Below are 15,220 nucleotides of genomic sequence, written 5' to 3' on the forward strand. Positions count from 1 at the left end.
CGCCCTGGCCGCTTCTGCCCATTCCCTTGCCGGTTTGGATCGCTCTTCTTCACTGGGTGCAGCAGAACGCGGTGTGATCCAGTTTCCAGAGGTGCCACCTCTTTTTCATTTCAGATTTCACCTGGGCGAAAGGGAGGGTATTAATTTTTGAGTGAGATCTCACAGTGTCCGGGGGCATTTTAAAAAATAATAATAATACTAATAATAATTGTATTGCTTTCTTCCGCTTGAGCAGACAGACCCTGGTTTCCCAGCGGAGCACCCGCTTGGCCAGTATGAGGTGCCCGCCTCAAGCAATGGCAGGGAAGGTGATCAGGTGTCGGGAAGAACTCTGCCAGAGAACCCCTCCCAGGTTAGCCCAGCCGTCTTCCCCTCTTACCAGGGACCCACATTCAGCTCCTCACATGGTGCGGCAGAGGCAGGCTGCACGAAGAGTGAAAGCCCCACCGGGCCGAGGACAGACACTGGGGCAACCGTCATAAGAAGAACATAAGGGAAGCCAATGTTGGACCAGGCCAACGGCCCATCCAGTCCAACACTCTGTGTCACATAGTGGCCAAAACCCAGGTGCCATCAGGAGGTCCACCAGCGGGGCCAGAACTCCAGAAGCCCTCCCACTGTCCCCCCCCAGCACCAAGAGAAAGGGGGGGGGGGAGATGTAGGAACAAACCAAAGGCCAGAGCCATAGAGGAGTGTGTGACATGGCACACAGTTCCAGTAGCCAAAAATGTATGTGCAAAGTGCTCTCAAGTCACAACCAACTTTTGGCAAGCTGAGTAAGGCAAGGGAGGATCAGAGGTGGTTGGCCGTTGCCTTCCTCTGCAGAGCCTTCCTTGGTGGTCTCCCATCCAGGACTTATGGTGACCCCAGCAAGGGGCTTCCAATGCAAGGGAGAAGCAGAGGTGGTTGGCCATTGCCTTCCTCTGCAGAGCCTTCCTTGGTGGTCTCCCATCCAGGACTTATGGTGACCCCAGCAAGGGGCTTCCAAGACAAGTGAGAAGCAGAGGTGGTTGGCCGTTGCCTTCCTCTGCAGAGTCTTCCTTGGTGGTCTCCCATCCAGGACTTATGGTGACCCCAGCAAGGGGCTTCCAAGACAAGTGAGAAGCAGAGGTGGTTGGCCGTTGCCTTCCTCTGCAGAGTCTTCCTTGGTGGTCTCCCATCCAGGACTTATGGTGACCCCAGCAAGGGGCTTCCAAGACAAGTCAGAAGCAGAGGTGGTTAGCCTTTCTCAGTGGTCTCCCACCCAAGTGCTGACCCTGCTTAGCTTCCAAGGTCATGCTGCCTTCCTTCCAGCCAAAATGTATAGGAGACCCCTCTCCAAAAAATCAATGGCCACCGGCAGCACACCAGTCCTAGTCCAGGCCTCAATGGTTTCTGCTGGGCATTCTTTTAATGGAAAAGTGGGAACTTCCCCCCCCCAAAAAAAATGGATGCATGACCAAGAATGACCTACCTCTTTGTTTGCAAAGCAGTAGAGTACAGCAACCAGGAACCCCTGATAGAAAGAAAAGATCAGATGAATCTGAATTAGAACGGATAAAAGGAAGTACTTCTTCACCCAAAGAGTGATGCACACATGCAATTCACTGCCACAGGAAGTGGTGGCGGCTACAAGCATGGATGGCTTCAAGAGGGAATTAGATAAGCATATGGAGCAGAGGTCCATCAGTGGCTCTTAGCCACAACGTATAGATAGGGGCTCTGGGGCAAGGGATGCTCTGTCTTCTTGGGGCTTGGGGGGGGGGGTCAAGAGTGGGGGGGCTTGTAATGTCCTGGCCCCACTGGTGGACCTCCTGATGGCACTGGTATTTCTGGCCACTGTGTGACACAGAGTGTTGGACTGGATGGGCCTTTGGCCTGATCCAACATTGGCGTCTCTTATGTTCTTATATGGAGCAGAGGTCCATCAGTGGCTCTTAGCCACAAGGTATAGATAGGGGCTGTGGGGCAAGTGATGCTCTGTCTTCTTGGTGCTTGGGGGGGCAACAGTGGGAGGGCTTCTAGTGTCCTGGCCCCACTGGTGGACCTCCTGATGGCACCTGGTATTTCTGGCCACTGTGTGACACAGAGTGTTGGACTGGATGGGCCTTTGGCCTGATCCAACATTGGCGTCTCTCTTATATTCTTATGTAGGCATAGACAGAAAGGGAAGGAAGGGGTGGTTCCTTGGCCCCTGGCGCTTTCGTTACACAGAACTACTAGCTGGGCACAGTGTAACAGGAGGAGAGGCCATGGCTCAGCGGCAGAGCCTCCGTTTCGCATGTAGAAGGTCCCTGGTTCAATCCCCAGCACCTCCAATTAGAAGAGGGCCAGGCAGGAGGTGATGTGAAAAGACCTTGAGACCCTGGAGAGCAGCTGCTGGTCCGAGTATAGACAGTGCCGACCTTGATGGACCAGTCGTCTGATTCGGTATAAGGCAGCTTCATGTGTTCAGTAGAGTCTCCCGCACAAACCTTTCCTGTGGGGACTATCTTCAGTAATGCATTAACTAATCCCTTCAGTTTACCCTAAAGCTACAGCATTGCATCTTCCGGCGAGAGCCAGTGTGGTGCAGAGAGCGGCAGACTCTAATCTGGGGAACCGGGTTCGATTCCCCACTTCAAGCTAGCTGGGGGACCTTAGGCATATCACAGCACTCTCAGCCTACGAATAAGCATAGCTCGCCACCTAGTGGTGCCAAAAAGGAGCTACAGCTTCGGCAGCCAAACAAACCCCCCCCCCCCGGGGATCTCCCGGCTTTTCCACCACACACAGCGCTATGCAATGATTAATCAATTAATGCATCTTCTACACAGCCGCTCCTGTTGACCTGTCTCATTTTTGCCTCGTCCACAGAGGTATAATCCTGACTCGCATCTCCAGCTTCCAAGAGGCAAATCAGAATATGGGAACCGTTCCTTACCGAAAGCCCTGAAGTGGCTTGGGGCGGGGGGGAGAGAAAAGAAGCTATGACAGAGAGAGAATCCGAACCCAGAACCCTTTCTAACCCACCTGGAAGGAGTTGAGGAATAGCGTGAAGAACACTTTGACGTAGCGCAGGACACCCGTGGTCTGTTCGTCTGTGGCAAAAATGAAGACCACCTCGTGGATCCCAAAGAGAGGGATGAGGGTGAGGGTCGCTTTGGCTAGCCTGGGAAGGAGAGAAATGGAAAGCTGGAAGGGACCAAGGAGAAGGTAGAGGAAAGAAGTCCTTTTCTCGCTTTCTCCCAATGCAGGAACTCGTGGACACTCAATGAAATTAAGGAGCGGTAGGTTTAGAAGGGATAAAAGGAAGTACTTCTTCACCCGAATAATAATTGACACATGGAATTCCCTTCCAGAGGAAGTGGTGGTGGCTACAGGTGTGGACAGCTTCAAGAGGGGACTGGAGAAACATCTGGAGCAGAGGTCCATGAATTTCCACTCCTCCAGTGACCCCTGCTCTATGCCCAGAGGAAGACAAAACAGGAGAGGAAGCTAGAATGGAAGACGAGGCTCTGTTCAGATGTCATGACCATGCTCGCAATGGGCATGAAGTTGGTTAAGTGTCGTGATGTACTGAGACCAATGTTCCCTCTAAGCTGTGGAGTCTTCTGAGCAAAAATTCTACTCTGTGAGCTACTGGCATGAAATTTGTGAGCGAGTGATTTGGCTACTGCATAAATTAGTTGGCCCTGGAGTCCTGAGCGAAGACAAAAATCTGTGAGCTGGAGGCTGAAAAACTGTGAGCTAGCTCACACTAACTCAGCTTAGAGGGAACATTGACTGAGACCAGAGACGTCTGTCTTCAGTCCATCCCCAATTTGTTGGGTTGTCTGAACATGGGCTTCTTCACAAACGGCAGTTTCTCTCCCAGTGACGAGGTCTTTTGGCCACGGTTGAATCCCGACTAAGATCCCAGGTAGTGGGAAAAGGTCTAAGAAGAAGAGTTGGTTTTTATTACCCAAAGGAGTCCCAGAGCGGCTGACCATCTCCTTTCCCTTCCTCTCGCCACAACAGACACCCTGCGATGTAGGCGGGGCCGAGAGAGCTCTGCTCTTGAGAGGGCAGCTCTGAGAGAACTGTGACTGACCCAAGGTCACCCAGTTTGGCTTCGTGTGGAGGAGTGGGGAATCAAGCCCAGGTCTCCAGATTTGAGTCCGCCACTCTTAACCACTCTGCCAAACTGGCTCTCTACCAAACTAAGGTGCCCACAATCAGACACCGTGGCAAGTTGGAGGCATACACAGTACGAAAGCCCGGCAAGTAATCCAGCCCGTGCCCGTCATGAATGAACACTCCTTTCAGGGCGGAAGCTTTCGAGAGTCTTTGACCCTGAAACTCTTAGTGGCTCAAGTGGTTAAGACGCTGAACTGCAGGCTGTGGAAGGTCAGTAGTTCGAGACCCGAGTTGCCGCATGACGGAGTGAGCTCCCGTCTCTGGTTCCAGCTCCTGCCAACCTAGCAGTTCGAAAGCAAGAAATTGCAAGTAGATAAATAGGGACCACTTTGGTGGGAAGGTAACAGCGTTCCGTGCGCCTTGGTGTTTAGTCATGCTGGCCACATGACCACGGAAAACGTCTTCGGACAGCGCTGGCTCTTCGGCTTTGAAACGGAGATGAGCACCGCAACCCTAGAGTCGGACTCGACTGGCTTTCGAGCAAGGGAACCTTTACCTTTAAGGTGTTTCCGGACTCAGACATAACTTTTCCTCTGAGTGTCTAGTCACACTAAGAGCACAATGTTCATGGCAGATGCTGGAGTCGGCAGGCTCTCCCTCCCAGCCCCGGCAATCACACTCACCGCAACTTATAGTCGGCGTAGCCCTTCTGGTTGGCTCGCAGCTTGGCCAAGATCACCTTGAGGATCTGCATGAAGATCAGTAGGTTGATCTGGAGTGAAAGGGAGGGAGGGGGAGCGGCGGTGTTAAAGTTGGCAAATATTCCCCCTGCAGGCAGGGACGGGGCGCATTTCAAGAAGAGATTGGATTTCTACCCCGCCCTTCACTACCCGAAGGAGTCTCAGAGCGGCTGACGGTCCCCTTTCCCTCCCCACAACAGACACCCCGAGAGAGCTCTTTGGAGGACTGCCCTTGAGAGAGCAGCTCTGACAGAACGTGTGACTGGCCCAAGGTCACACCAGCAGCTGCACATGGAGGAGTGGGGAATCGAACCCGGTCCTCCCAGATTAGAGTCCACGCTCCTAACCACGACACCCAACCGGGCCAGCACTATCTCCCAGCCTAGCCTACCCGGATCCCCTACAGCAGCGGTTCTCAACCTGTGGGTCGCGACCCCTTTGGGGGTCGAACAACCCTTTCACATGGGTCGCCGAAGACCATCGGAAAGCACAGATTTTGGATGGTCTTTGTGATTAATCACTATGCTTTAATTATGTTCAATGTGTAGCAATGAAAATACATCCTGCATGTCAGATATTTACGTTACGATTCACAACAGCCGGAAAATTACAGTTATGAGGTAGCAACGGAAATAATTTTATGGTTGGGGGTCACCACAACATGAGGAACTTTATTTATTTATTCTTCATATTTCTATCCCGCCCTCCCCGAAGGCTCAGGGCGGCTTACAGGGCATATTGCCGAATAAAACAGTAAAACAGTACAAAATATGAAATTACAACCCCATTAAAACAGATTTTGGTGCTTCTCTCAGCTAATTTCCAATCTCCAAATTACAATTTCTAAAAACAAGATGGCCACCCCCTAACCGTCCCGTTCTCACCCATAGTGCAGCGGTTATGGGGCCTAGGTGTACGTGCCCCTGTCCTGATGTCCATATATGGGGGTAGATGGTAAACTAGTGCGATGGTAGGTAGTACACTAGTGGTGGCGGCTCCTATTCAAAAGCCTGGCGGAAGAGCTCCGTCTTGCAGGCCCTGCGGAACTGTGCTAGGTCCCGCAGAGCCCTGATTCTCCTCTGGGAGCTCGTTCCACTGTATTAAACTGTATTAAAGGGTCGCGGCATTAGGAAGGTTGAGAACCACTGCCCTACAGGGTCGCCGTGAGGGTAAAACATAGGAAGAGAGAATCCCTTGTGCCACCCGAGCTCTTGGGAGTGTAAGACAGAAACTCCGTCACGGGTGGTGCTTCCCCAGCCCAATTTGAGAAAGCACTCGGCAGTCTTGTAGAGGAGAATGCAAACTGGAAAAACTTTATTAATAAAGGAGGAAAAGTAGAGGCACAACAAGGTTTTGAATCCTTGGATACCCACGGCTCTCCCTACGGTTACAACGGGAGACATAAGATTTTATACCCCCGATGACACTTAGAACTAAGACATAATTATTGGTTCCATCAAAGTTTGTCACCTATCCGTCACACCATTCTGATTGGGTCCGAACCCGTGGGTTGGATTTTCTCAGGCAAAAATATACCTCCTCCAGCTAAACATTATAGGCCTTCTTTTCAGGCTGTGAAGCTAACAAAACGTATCTTAATGTAACAGATACGGGTACACCATGCAATATATTCTCCATCTAACGCAAGTGAGCCGACATCAGGAACATGCGTAGTTACAGCTGGTCAGTTACTGCCTGTCAGCATTTGGTATTTTACCCAGGATGCATTTAAGCAATGAACCAAAGTGAATATCTGAATAGATGTTCATGATTGATTTCAGTCACTGTGATTAGAATCCTCAAAGGCACTTAACGTATGCACCATGGAAGAGTTAAGTGCACCTACCAAGTTAGACTGACTTAGTCAGTGGCAGAGTGCAAAGGGTTTCATAAGCGATGTGTACAACAGAAGTGTTAAGTGCACCTACTAAGTTAAACTGACTTAGTCAGTGGCAGAGTGCAAAGTGTTTCATAAGCAGAGCGTACAACAGGAGGGAGGGAGGGATAAAGACAGGATTAAAAAGCACTGCGGTCCACTTGGGAAGGTAAACCGAGGGTCCCCGCCAATGCTCCCTCTAAGCTGTGGAGTCTTGTGAGCAAAAATTCTACTTTGTGAGCTACCGGCATCAGAGCTGTGAGCAAGCAATTTGGCTACTGCATCAATTAGTTTGCTCTGGAGCCCACCCTTCCTGAGCGAAGACAAAAATGTGTGAGCCGGAGGCTAAAAAACTGTGAGCTGGCTCACACTAACTCAGCTTAGAGGGAACACTGATTCCCCGCCCATGATAGGGAGGGACTGACAGTTGGCAGTTATTCCCTCCGGCTGTTGCTTGGCAACTTCATAGAACCATCTTCGGACCAGAGTGAGGACTGCTGTTTAACAGTCCCCACGGCGACGTCTGACCTTCCGTCCATCAAGTGGAAGCTGGGACATGGGCTGGCCCTCTCCTTGGCTCCGTGCCCGCGACCCTTGGTAGCCCATGCACCCGCCGATCACGCCCGTCCCGCCCGTCCCACCTTCTCTGTACCTCGAAATGCAGGCCCCGTATGTCCAGGGGCAGCCTCGGCACCCGGGCCCCTACAACCAGCCGTGGGTCGCCCACGCCACCGTCCTCACGGTCGAGAAGCCGCCGCCCGACTACGTCCTCTGGTCGCTCTTCAACACCCTGTTCCTGAACAGCTTCTGCTTCGGCTTCGTCGCCCTCATCTACTCCGTCAAGGCGAGGGACTGCAAGTTCGTCCGCGACTTCGAAGGGGCGACCCGCTTCGGCAAGACGGCCAAGATCTTCAACTTCGTGGCCATCCTCACGGGCCTCGTCACCTTCATCGTCACGGTCGTCCTGGCGGCCACGGTGGCGAAGGACACCGTGAAGAAATGGAAAGCCCTGCAGTGGTCCGTGGCCCAACTGAATTCGTACCACCGGCACAACTAAGGCGCGTCCCCGGGGGCCACCTCAGTCGGCTTTCTAGGCCCAGCTGCCCATTCTTCAATGAACACTGTACCTTCTCCACACGGAACAAGGCATCCCGCAGGGCCACCGGCAACTTCCGGAAAGGCAGACATTTTTCACACCCTTGGGGGGGGGCTTCTCTCGCCTGCCAGGAGTGACCAGAGACTGGGGCGACAGTCTCAAAATCGATGCAGAAGTCAACGCAGAAACGACAAGATCTTCAGTGTCGTGACGGGAAGACTCGCTGTTGTTTTTCCCCGTTTGTTTCGATACCTCTCACGCTAAAGTTTTATTCTAGGGCCGTTTTAGAAATGTTAAGTCTGGGGTGAACGGTGAGCCCAAAAAAAAAGTTTTACAAAAGTGACGTGACCCGACTTTTCTTCAGAGCGGAACAACGGGCCTCAATGTTTTAGCCCACTTCAGGCGTTTCGAGGTCTCTATCACAAGCACCGAAGCCATTTCGGATGTGCAGAATCGGCCGCCGTGTTTCCTCTAAGCTGAGTGAGTGTGAGCTAGCTCAGTTTTTTAGCCTCCGGTTTACACATTTTTGTGTTGGCTCAGGAAGGATGGGGCTCCAGAGCAAATTAATTGATGCGGCAGCCCAATCGCTCACTCACAGCTTTAATGCCAGAGGCTCACAAAGTAGGATTTTTGCTCACAAGACTCCACAGCTTAGAGGGAGCATTGTTCCCGACTGACGCTCATAAGAACTGGGGAAGAGGTGGGTCGGATCCAGTGTTCCCTCTAAGCTGAGGGAGTGTGAGCTAGCTCACCGTTTTTTAGCCTCCGGTTCACACATTTTTGTCTGAGCTCAGGAAGGATGGGGCTCCAGAGCCAACTGATTTATACCATAGCCCAATCGCTCGGTCACAACTTTAATGCCCGTAGCTCACAGAGTAGAATTTTTGCTCACGAGACTGTGTTGAGGCTTTTTTCCCCCTGGGGGAATGTGCTGGAACAGAGCCCCAGAACCTCTTCACAAAATTCTTTTAAGAAACATTTACAAGTTCATGGGTTTTCAGTAGACAAGACTGAAAACTTCCTTTCCCTCTTAAGAGTTCCGGCACCTCTTCCCCCCCAAAAAAGCCCTGAGAATTAGCATGTGGTACAGTCCTCCCAAGACTGTGCCGTTCAGACCGCAAGAGCCTCTCTCTCACACACAGCTGACTCCTTTTCCGATGTGACTTACTGAGCCTTCCATGTGTGAGGAGTGGGGGGGCGCCACGGGGAGGCGCCTTCAAGCATGCCGTCACACAGCCCTAGACCCAGCATTCCAAATGGCACAGTCCTGGAAGATCGCCCCAACCAAGGCTCCCTCTCAGCTGTGGAGTCGCGTGAACAAACATCCTACTTTGTGAGCTGCTGGCATTAAAGCCGCCAGCGAGCGATTTGGCTTCTGCATCGATGAGTTTGCTCTGGAGCCCCCTCCTTCCTGAGCTGAGACGAAAATCTGTGAGCCGGAGGCTAAAAAACTGAGAGCTAGCTCACACTCACTCAGCTTAGAGGGAACACTGCTTACAAGCAATGCACCCTCTAAGATGCGGAGTCTTGTGAGCAAAAATGCTACTTTATGAGCTGCTGGCATTAAAGTTGTGAGCGAGCGATTTGGCTCCTGCACAAATTAGTTCGCTCTGGAGCCCTCCTTCCTGAGCGGAGACAAAAATCTGTGAGCCGGAGGCTAAAAAACTGTGAGCCGGCTCACACTCACTCAGCTTAGAGGGAACACTGGCAGTGACATCTTCAGTTTGCAATCGGTTGGGAAGAAATTCCCTGGGGTCCAATGCTCCCTCTAAGCTGTGGAGTCTTGTGAGCAAAAATTCTACTTTGTGAGCTCCTGGCATTAAAGCGGTCAGTGAGCGATTTGGCCGCTGCATCAATGAGTTTGCTCTGGAGCCCTCCTTCCTGAGCTGAGACAAAAATCTGTGAGCCGGAGGCTAAAAAACTGAGAGCTGGCTCACACTCACTCAGCTTACAGGGAACACTGGGGCCCCCGACTGCTTTTTTCCCCCCTGGACACCTTGGGTGGACTTTGGTACGTGACACACTGCTGGGCAAAGGAGTGGTCACGTTTTGCCAGGGGAAGCGCTGCCATTCCCGTCGGGAGCCCGAGACGGGGCGAAGCCCGCTTGGTATCCTGCAGCCATTAGGAAGGCATCGCGGTCCCTATAGCGCAAGGCACTTACCACCGATGCTAGCAGGATGGGGATCCGAATAATCCACCAATAAGCCATGTTCTCGTTCAGGGCCCAGCACCTACAACAGCAAGGAGATGCGCGTAGTTCAGCACAGGTTTAAACTGGCAGGAAAGCCCAACTGGGAATCTAAGATTCCACCAGGTCTACTTTGCCAAGCCGTGCGCTGTCCCCAAGGTCAGAAGCACCAAAGAGTCAGGGAAAGTAAAGACACAGCATAAAACCACGGTATAAGAAGAAGAGAAGAGATTGGATTTATACCCCATGGCCCTTCACTCGGAGTCCCAGAGCGGCTTACAAACTCCTTTCCCTTCCCCTCCCCACAACAGACACCCTGTGAGGTGGGTGGGGCTGAGAGAACTCTGACACAAACTGCTCTTTTTCAAGGACAGCTGTGCCAGAGCTTGTGACTGACCCAAGGTCACGTCAGCAGGTGCGAGTGGAGGAGTGGGGGAATCAAACCCGGTTCTCCCAGATCAGAGTCCGCACACTTAACCACGACACCAAACTGGCGAAGAGAAGAGATTGGATTTATACCCCGCCCTTCAGTACCCAGAGGAGTCTCAGAGCGGCTGACAAACTCCTTTCCCTCCCCCTCCCCACAACAGACACCCTGTGAGGTCGGTGGGGCTGAGAGAGCTCTTTCGAGGACTGCTCCTGAGAGAACAGCTCTGAGAGAACTTGTGACTGACCCAAGGTCACACCAGCAGCTCCGTGTGGAGGAGTGGGGGAATCAAACCCGGTTCTCCCAGATTAGAGTCCATGCCCCTAACCACTACACCAAACTGGCTCCCTGTGGCACCAGCTCCTATGCAACCCCATGACCACTTACTCTGTATTCTCCTTCAAGTACTTGGCAGCCATCCACGGAACCACAAAGGCCACGGGGGTCCCTGCAAGTCACACAAAAAAGAAATCCCGTGAAGCCAAAAAGCAAGCTAGTTCGACCGCCTGACACACAGGCAAAGCGGGGTTCTATTTTTAATCCTCCGCGTTAAAAAAAGGAGGCCGTGGCTACTACCGATCAGGCAAGATTGTACTCACGCCAGCGAGCTCCCTAGAAGTCAACCCAAAACGGGCATGCTGCCAGGGACGTGCCAGTTCAGAACACATACAGGTTCACGCTCCCTCTAAGCTGTGGAGACCTGTGAGCAAACATTCTCCTTTGTGAGCTACTGCCATGAAAGCTGTGAGCGAGCCATTTGGCTGCTGCATCAATGAGTTTGCTCTGGAGCCCCATCCTTCCTGAGCGAAGAAAAAAACGTGTGAGCCGGAGGCTCAAAACCTGTGAGCTGGCTCACACTCAGCTTAGAGGGAGCACTGGTTCTGACCGTTTCTCCGCCTCTCTCAGTATTGTGTTTTCAGCAAGGACCAGGGGAATGAAAGGAAGGCAAGACAGAGAGGGAAGATGCTTTTCTCCCTCATATTATTAGAGCTTGGAGTCACCCTTTGGCACTGGTCACTAGTAAATCTGAGGCAGACAATAAGGAATCATGATTTTGCACAGTAAGCTGCTAACGTGTGGAACTCACTGCCACTAGATGAGGTGATGGCACCTAGTTTACATGGACTTAAAGGGGTCTGGGTGACGCTTTCTTACATGCCCAGGGAAATGCTGATCACCACTTTGGGGTCAGGAAGCAATTTTTCTCCAGGCCAGTTTGGCTGGAGATCCTGGAAGGTTCCCCCCCCCCTTTCTGGGTACAAAGGAGGAGGAGGAGGAGATTGCATTTATACCCTGCCCTTCACTACCCGAAGGAGAGCAGCTTGCAATCCTTTTCCCTTCCCCTCCACACCCCGCAACAGATACCCTGTGAGTTGGGTGGGGCTGAGAGAGCTCTCTCGAGAACTGCCCTTGAGAGAACAGCTCTGAAAGTACTTGTGACTGACCCAAAGTCACACCAGCAGCTGCATGTGGAGGAGTGGGGGGGAATCAAACCCGGTTCTCCCAGATTAGAGTCCACGCTCCTAACCTCTACACCAAACTGAGCAGGGGTCACTGGGGGTGGGGCGGGCCGAGGTATTTGTGAATTCCCTGCATTGTTGAAGGGGTTGGACTAGATGACCCCGGAGGTCCCTTCCAACTCTAGGATTCTATTAGCTGGTCGGCCACTGCTGGAAAGAGGATGGTAGACTGGATGGATCTGTGGCCCAATCCAGCAGGGGTTAGGAACAGCCATAGGATAGCTGGTCGCCCCGGCTGTATTCTGCAACAGTACTTTGCCAGTGCTCCCCTGCATGTAGAAAGCTAGCCTCTTAGGGAGAAGGGCAGAGCCCAGCCTTCCCCCTGAATGATGCCGTTCTCAGCGCAGGGAGTGTGTTGTGGGTGCAGCACACCCTCTTTCAGAAGGCGGCCGCTTCCTGTGTACCCACCCCACTCCACCTCACCTCACCTCCCCCAGCAAACATTCCCTCCTTACCCCAGCCGAGGTACAGGTAGAGGGTGTAGTAATTCTTCTCCGAAAAGACAGCGCCAATCAGAAGCTTGTACAGGTAGACCGCCTCCACCAGAAACCAATAGTGATTGGCCAGAATGCAGTACTGCATCACCACCTGCGCCACTCGGCAGCCAATCGCAGCCTGGGAAGCAACAGAAGGAGCAGGTTAACTATAAAGCCGGCACAACTGAATAACAAAAGGGGGCTGCCTGCCGGCCAGCGGTGCAAAACAACCTCTGCTGGTCTTAGCTGCGTTCGTGCAGTTTTATAAGGATGGCTTCTCTGTTGCTGGACTTAAGGATGCGGGGAGGCGGAGACGGGATTGCATGTCTGAACGCTCCCAGGAGCTGCGGTGGCTCAAGTGGTGAAGACGCTGAACTGCAGGCTGTGGAAGGTCGGTCGTTCAGCAGTTCGAGACCCAAGTGTGCCGCATGACGGAGTGAGCTCCCGTCTCTAGTTCCAGCTCCTGTTAACCTAGCAGTTCGAAAGCAAGAAATTGCAAGTAGATGAATAGGTACCGCTTCAGTGGGAAGGGAACAGCGTTCCGTGCGCCTTCGCGTTTAGTCATGCCGGCCACATGACCACGGAAACATCTTCGGACAGCGCTGGCTCTTCGGCTTTGAAACAGAGATGAGCACCGCAACCCTAGAGTCGAACTCGACTGGCTTTCGAGCAAGGGAACCTTTACCTTTACCTTTTTGCATGTAGAAAACAAGCAGTCCAGGGGGGGAAAGATCCTTATCAAACCTTCCCACCAATTAAGCCTGCTTCACAAAGTGTGGAGGAGTGGGGGTTTCTTCCCTTTAAAAACAAGGAAACACCTTGCAATCTCTGCCTCCCCCTCCATTTGCATCCTATTTAAAAATAAAACAGATTGGCCCAGGAGTTGGAGGTTCTCACACAGGGAGGGAGTCATAACGGGTTTATAAAATTAGGCATGGGGTGGAGAGAGCTGACAGAAGAGAAATTCTTCTCCCAAAGATGTGAGGGCATCCAATGACGCTGACGGGCAGTAGGCTCAGGACGGACAAAAGGAAAGACGCAGAGAGTGATTGAGGTGTGGGATGGTTTACGAAGTGAGTGGTTACATTGTGGAATTCGCCACCAGGGGATGTCGTGAGGGCCACAGGAATAAACAGCAAGGGGGTTGCACAGATTCATTTACCCTTCATGAATCTGTGTCGTCCCCTTTTAAAGCTGTTTCTTCCTGTGGCCATCACTACATCCTCTGGCAGCAAAGTCACCATGACTTCTCCTCTGTCGGTGGCTACCAGCCATGGTGACTGAGGGGAACCTCCACATTCAGAGGCAGTCAACTTCTGAATCCTAGAGCCAGGAGGCAACATCAGGGAAAGCCTCGGCCTCTGTGCCCTGTTGATGGCCCTCCAGAGGAACTGGATGGCCACTGTGTGAGGACAGGACGCTGGACTAGGTGGACCCTCACTGGTCTAATCCAGCAGAATTCTTCTTACATTCTTATTAGGGGAAGGCCTTGGCCTCTGTGCCCTGTTGTTGGCCCTTCTGAGGAACTGGTTGAGGCCACTGTGTGGCCAGATGCTGGAGTAGATGGACCACTGGTCTGATCCAGCAGGGCTCTTCTGATGTTCTTATGAAGGCCTCAGCCTCTGTACCCTGTTGTTGGCCCTCCAGAGGAACTGGTTGGCCACCGTGTGAGACAGGATGCTGGACTAGATGGACCCTCACTGGTCTAATCCAGCAGAATTCTTACATTCTTATCAGAGGAAGACCGCAGCCTCCATGCCCTGTTGTTGGCCCTCCAGAGGAACTGGTTGAGGCCACTGTGTGAGAGAGGACGCTGGAGTAGATGAACCACTGGACTGATCCAGCAGGGCTCTTCTGATGTTCTTATCAGGGGAAGGCCTTGGCCTCCATGCCCTGTTGTTGGCCCTCCAGAGGAACTGGTTGAGGCCACTGTGTGAGAGAGGATGCTGGAGTAGATGGACCACTGGTCTGATCCAGCAGGGCTCTTCTGATGTTCTGACCCACCACTTGTGCATTCTCACAGAGAGGCCACTGTGGCCAGAGAAGTTTAAGAATGTGTGCCGTTCTGGTCTCAGGAAAGAAAGCTGGAAAAGGTGTGGAACGGGACAACCGACACGATCAAGAGGCGGCAGCACCCTTTGGACAAATAAATGTCGAAGCACTCGGTTTTTTTAAAGTACTGTTTAAATGTGAATTGGGCACGGGAAAGTTGTATGCAATTTTATGGGGTGGAGAGAAATGGTAAAGAAATGCTGAAAACATTACGGGGACCCAGCTAAGTTGATTGGGAAGGAAGGGGGCACGGCATAGCCCGGATGTGTCGAACTCATTTGTTACAAAGGCCGAATCTGACCTAAATGTCACTTTGTTGGGCCGGGCCACGTCTGCCATAAAACACAATGCCAGGCACCAGAGATATGAAGAAGAGAGAAGAGGAAGAAGAAGAAGAGGTTGGATTTATACCCCGCCCTTCACTCAGAGTCTCAGAGCGGCTTCCAATTGCCTTCCTCTCCCACAACCGACACCCTGTGAGGCAGGGTGGGGCTGAGAGAGCTCTGAGAGAACTGTGACTGACCCAAGGTCACCCAGCTGACTTCGTGTGGAGGAGTGGGAATCAAAATTCAGGGTGGGAAGGGTACTGGCTGGATATTAGGAAAAACTTTGACAGAGTTGTGCAACAGTGGAATCGGCTGCCTCGGGAGGTGGTGAGCTCCCCCTCCCTGGACAAACACTTCTCAGGGATGCTCTAGGGCAGTGGTGGCGAACCTATGGGACGGGTGCCAGAGGTGGCCCTCAGAGCCCTCTCTGTGGGCACGCGT

General features: G+C 52.5%; 1 protein-coding gene across 1 annotated transcript in view; it reads right to left on the reverse strand.

The window, feature by feature from the left end:
• Positions 1-49: 49 nt before the first annotated feature.
• Positions 50-15,220, reverse strand: part of LOC107107974 (glucagon receptor-like) — a 17,129-nt gene continuing 1,958 nt past the window's right edge. Inside the window, exons 3-9 of the mRNA XM_015408354.1 lie at positions 12,381-12,540; positions 10,793-10,853; positions 9,952-10,021; positions 4,761-4,849; positions 2,992-3,130; positions 1,454-1,495; positions 50-121 (exon numbers count right to left, since the gene is read on the reverse strand). Of these exons, the coding sequence (XP_015263840.1) occupies positions 50-121; positions 1,454-1,495; positions 2,992-3,130; positions 4,761-4,849; positions 9,952-10,021; positions 10,793-10,853; positions 12,381-12,540 (633 nt within the window). The remainder of the gene's footprint in view (positions 122-1,453; positions 1,496-2,991; positions 3,131-4,760; positions 4,850-9,951; positions 10,022-10,792; positions 10,854-12,380; positions 12,541-15,220) is intronic.

The sequence above is a fragment of the Gekko japonicus genome, unplaced genomic scaffold (assembly GCF_001447785.1).
Source record: "Gekko japonicus isolate JY-2015 unplaced genomic scaffold, Gekko_japonicus_V1.1 scaffold5879, whole genome shotgun sequence".
NCBI lineage: Eukaryota > Metazoa > Chordata > Lepidosauria > Squamata > Gekkonidae > Gekko > Gekko japonicus.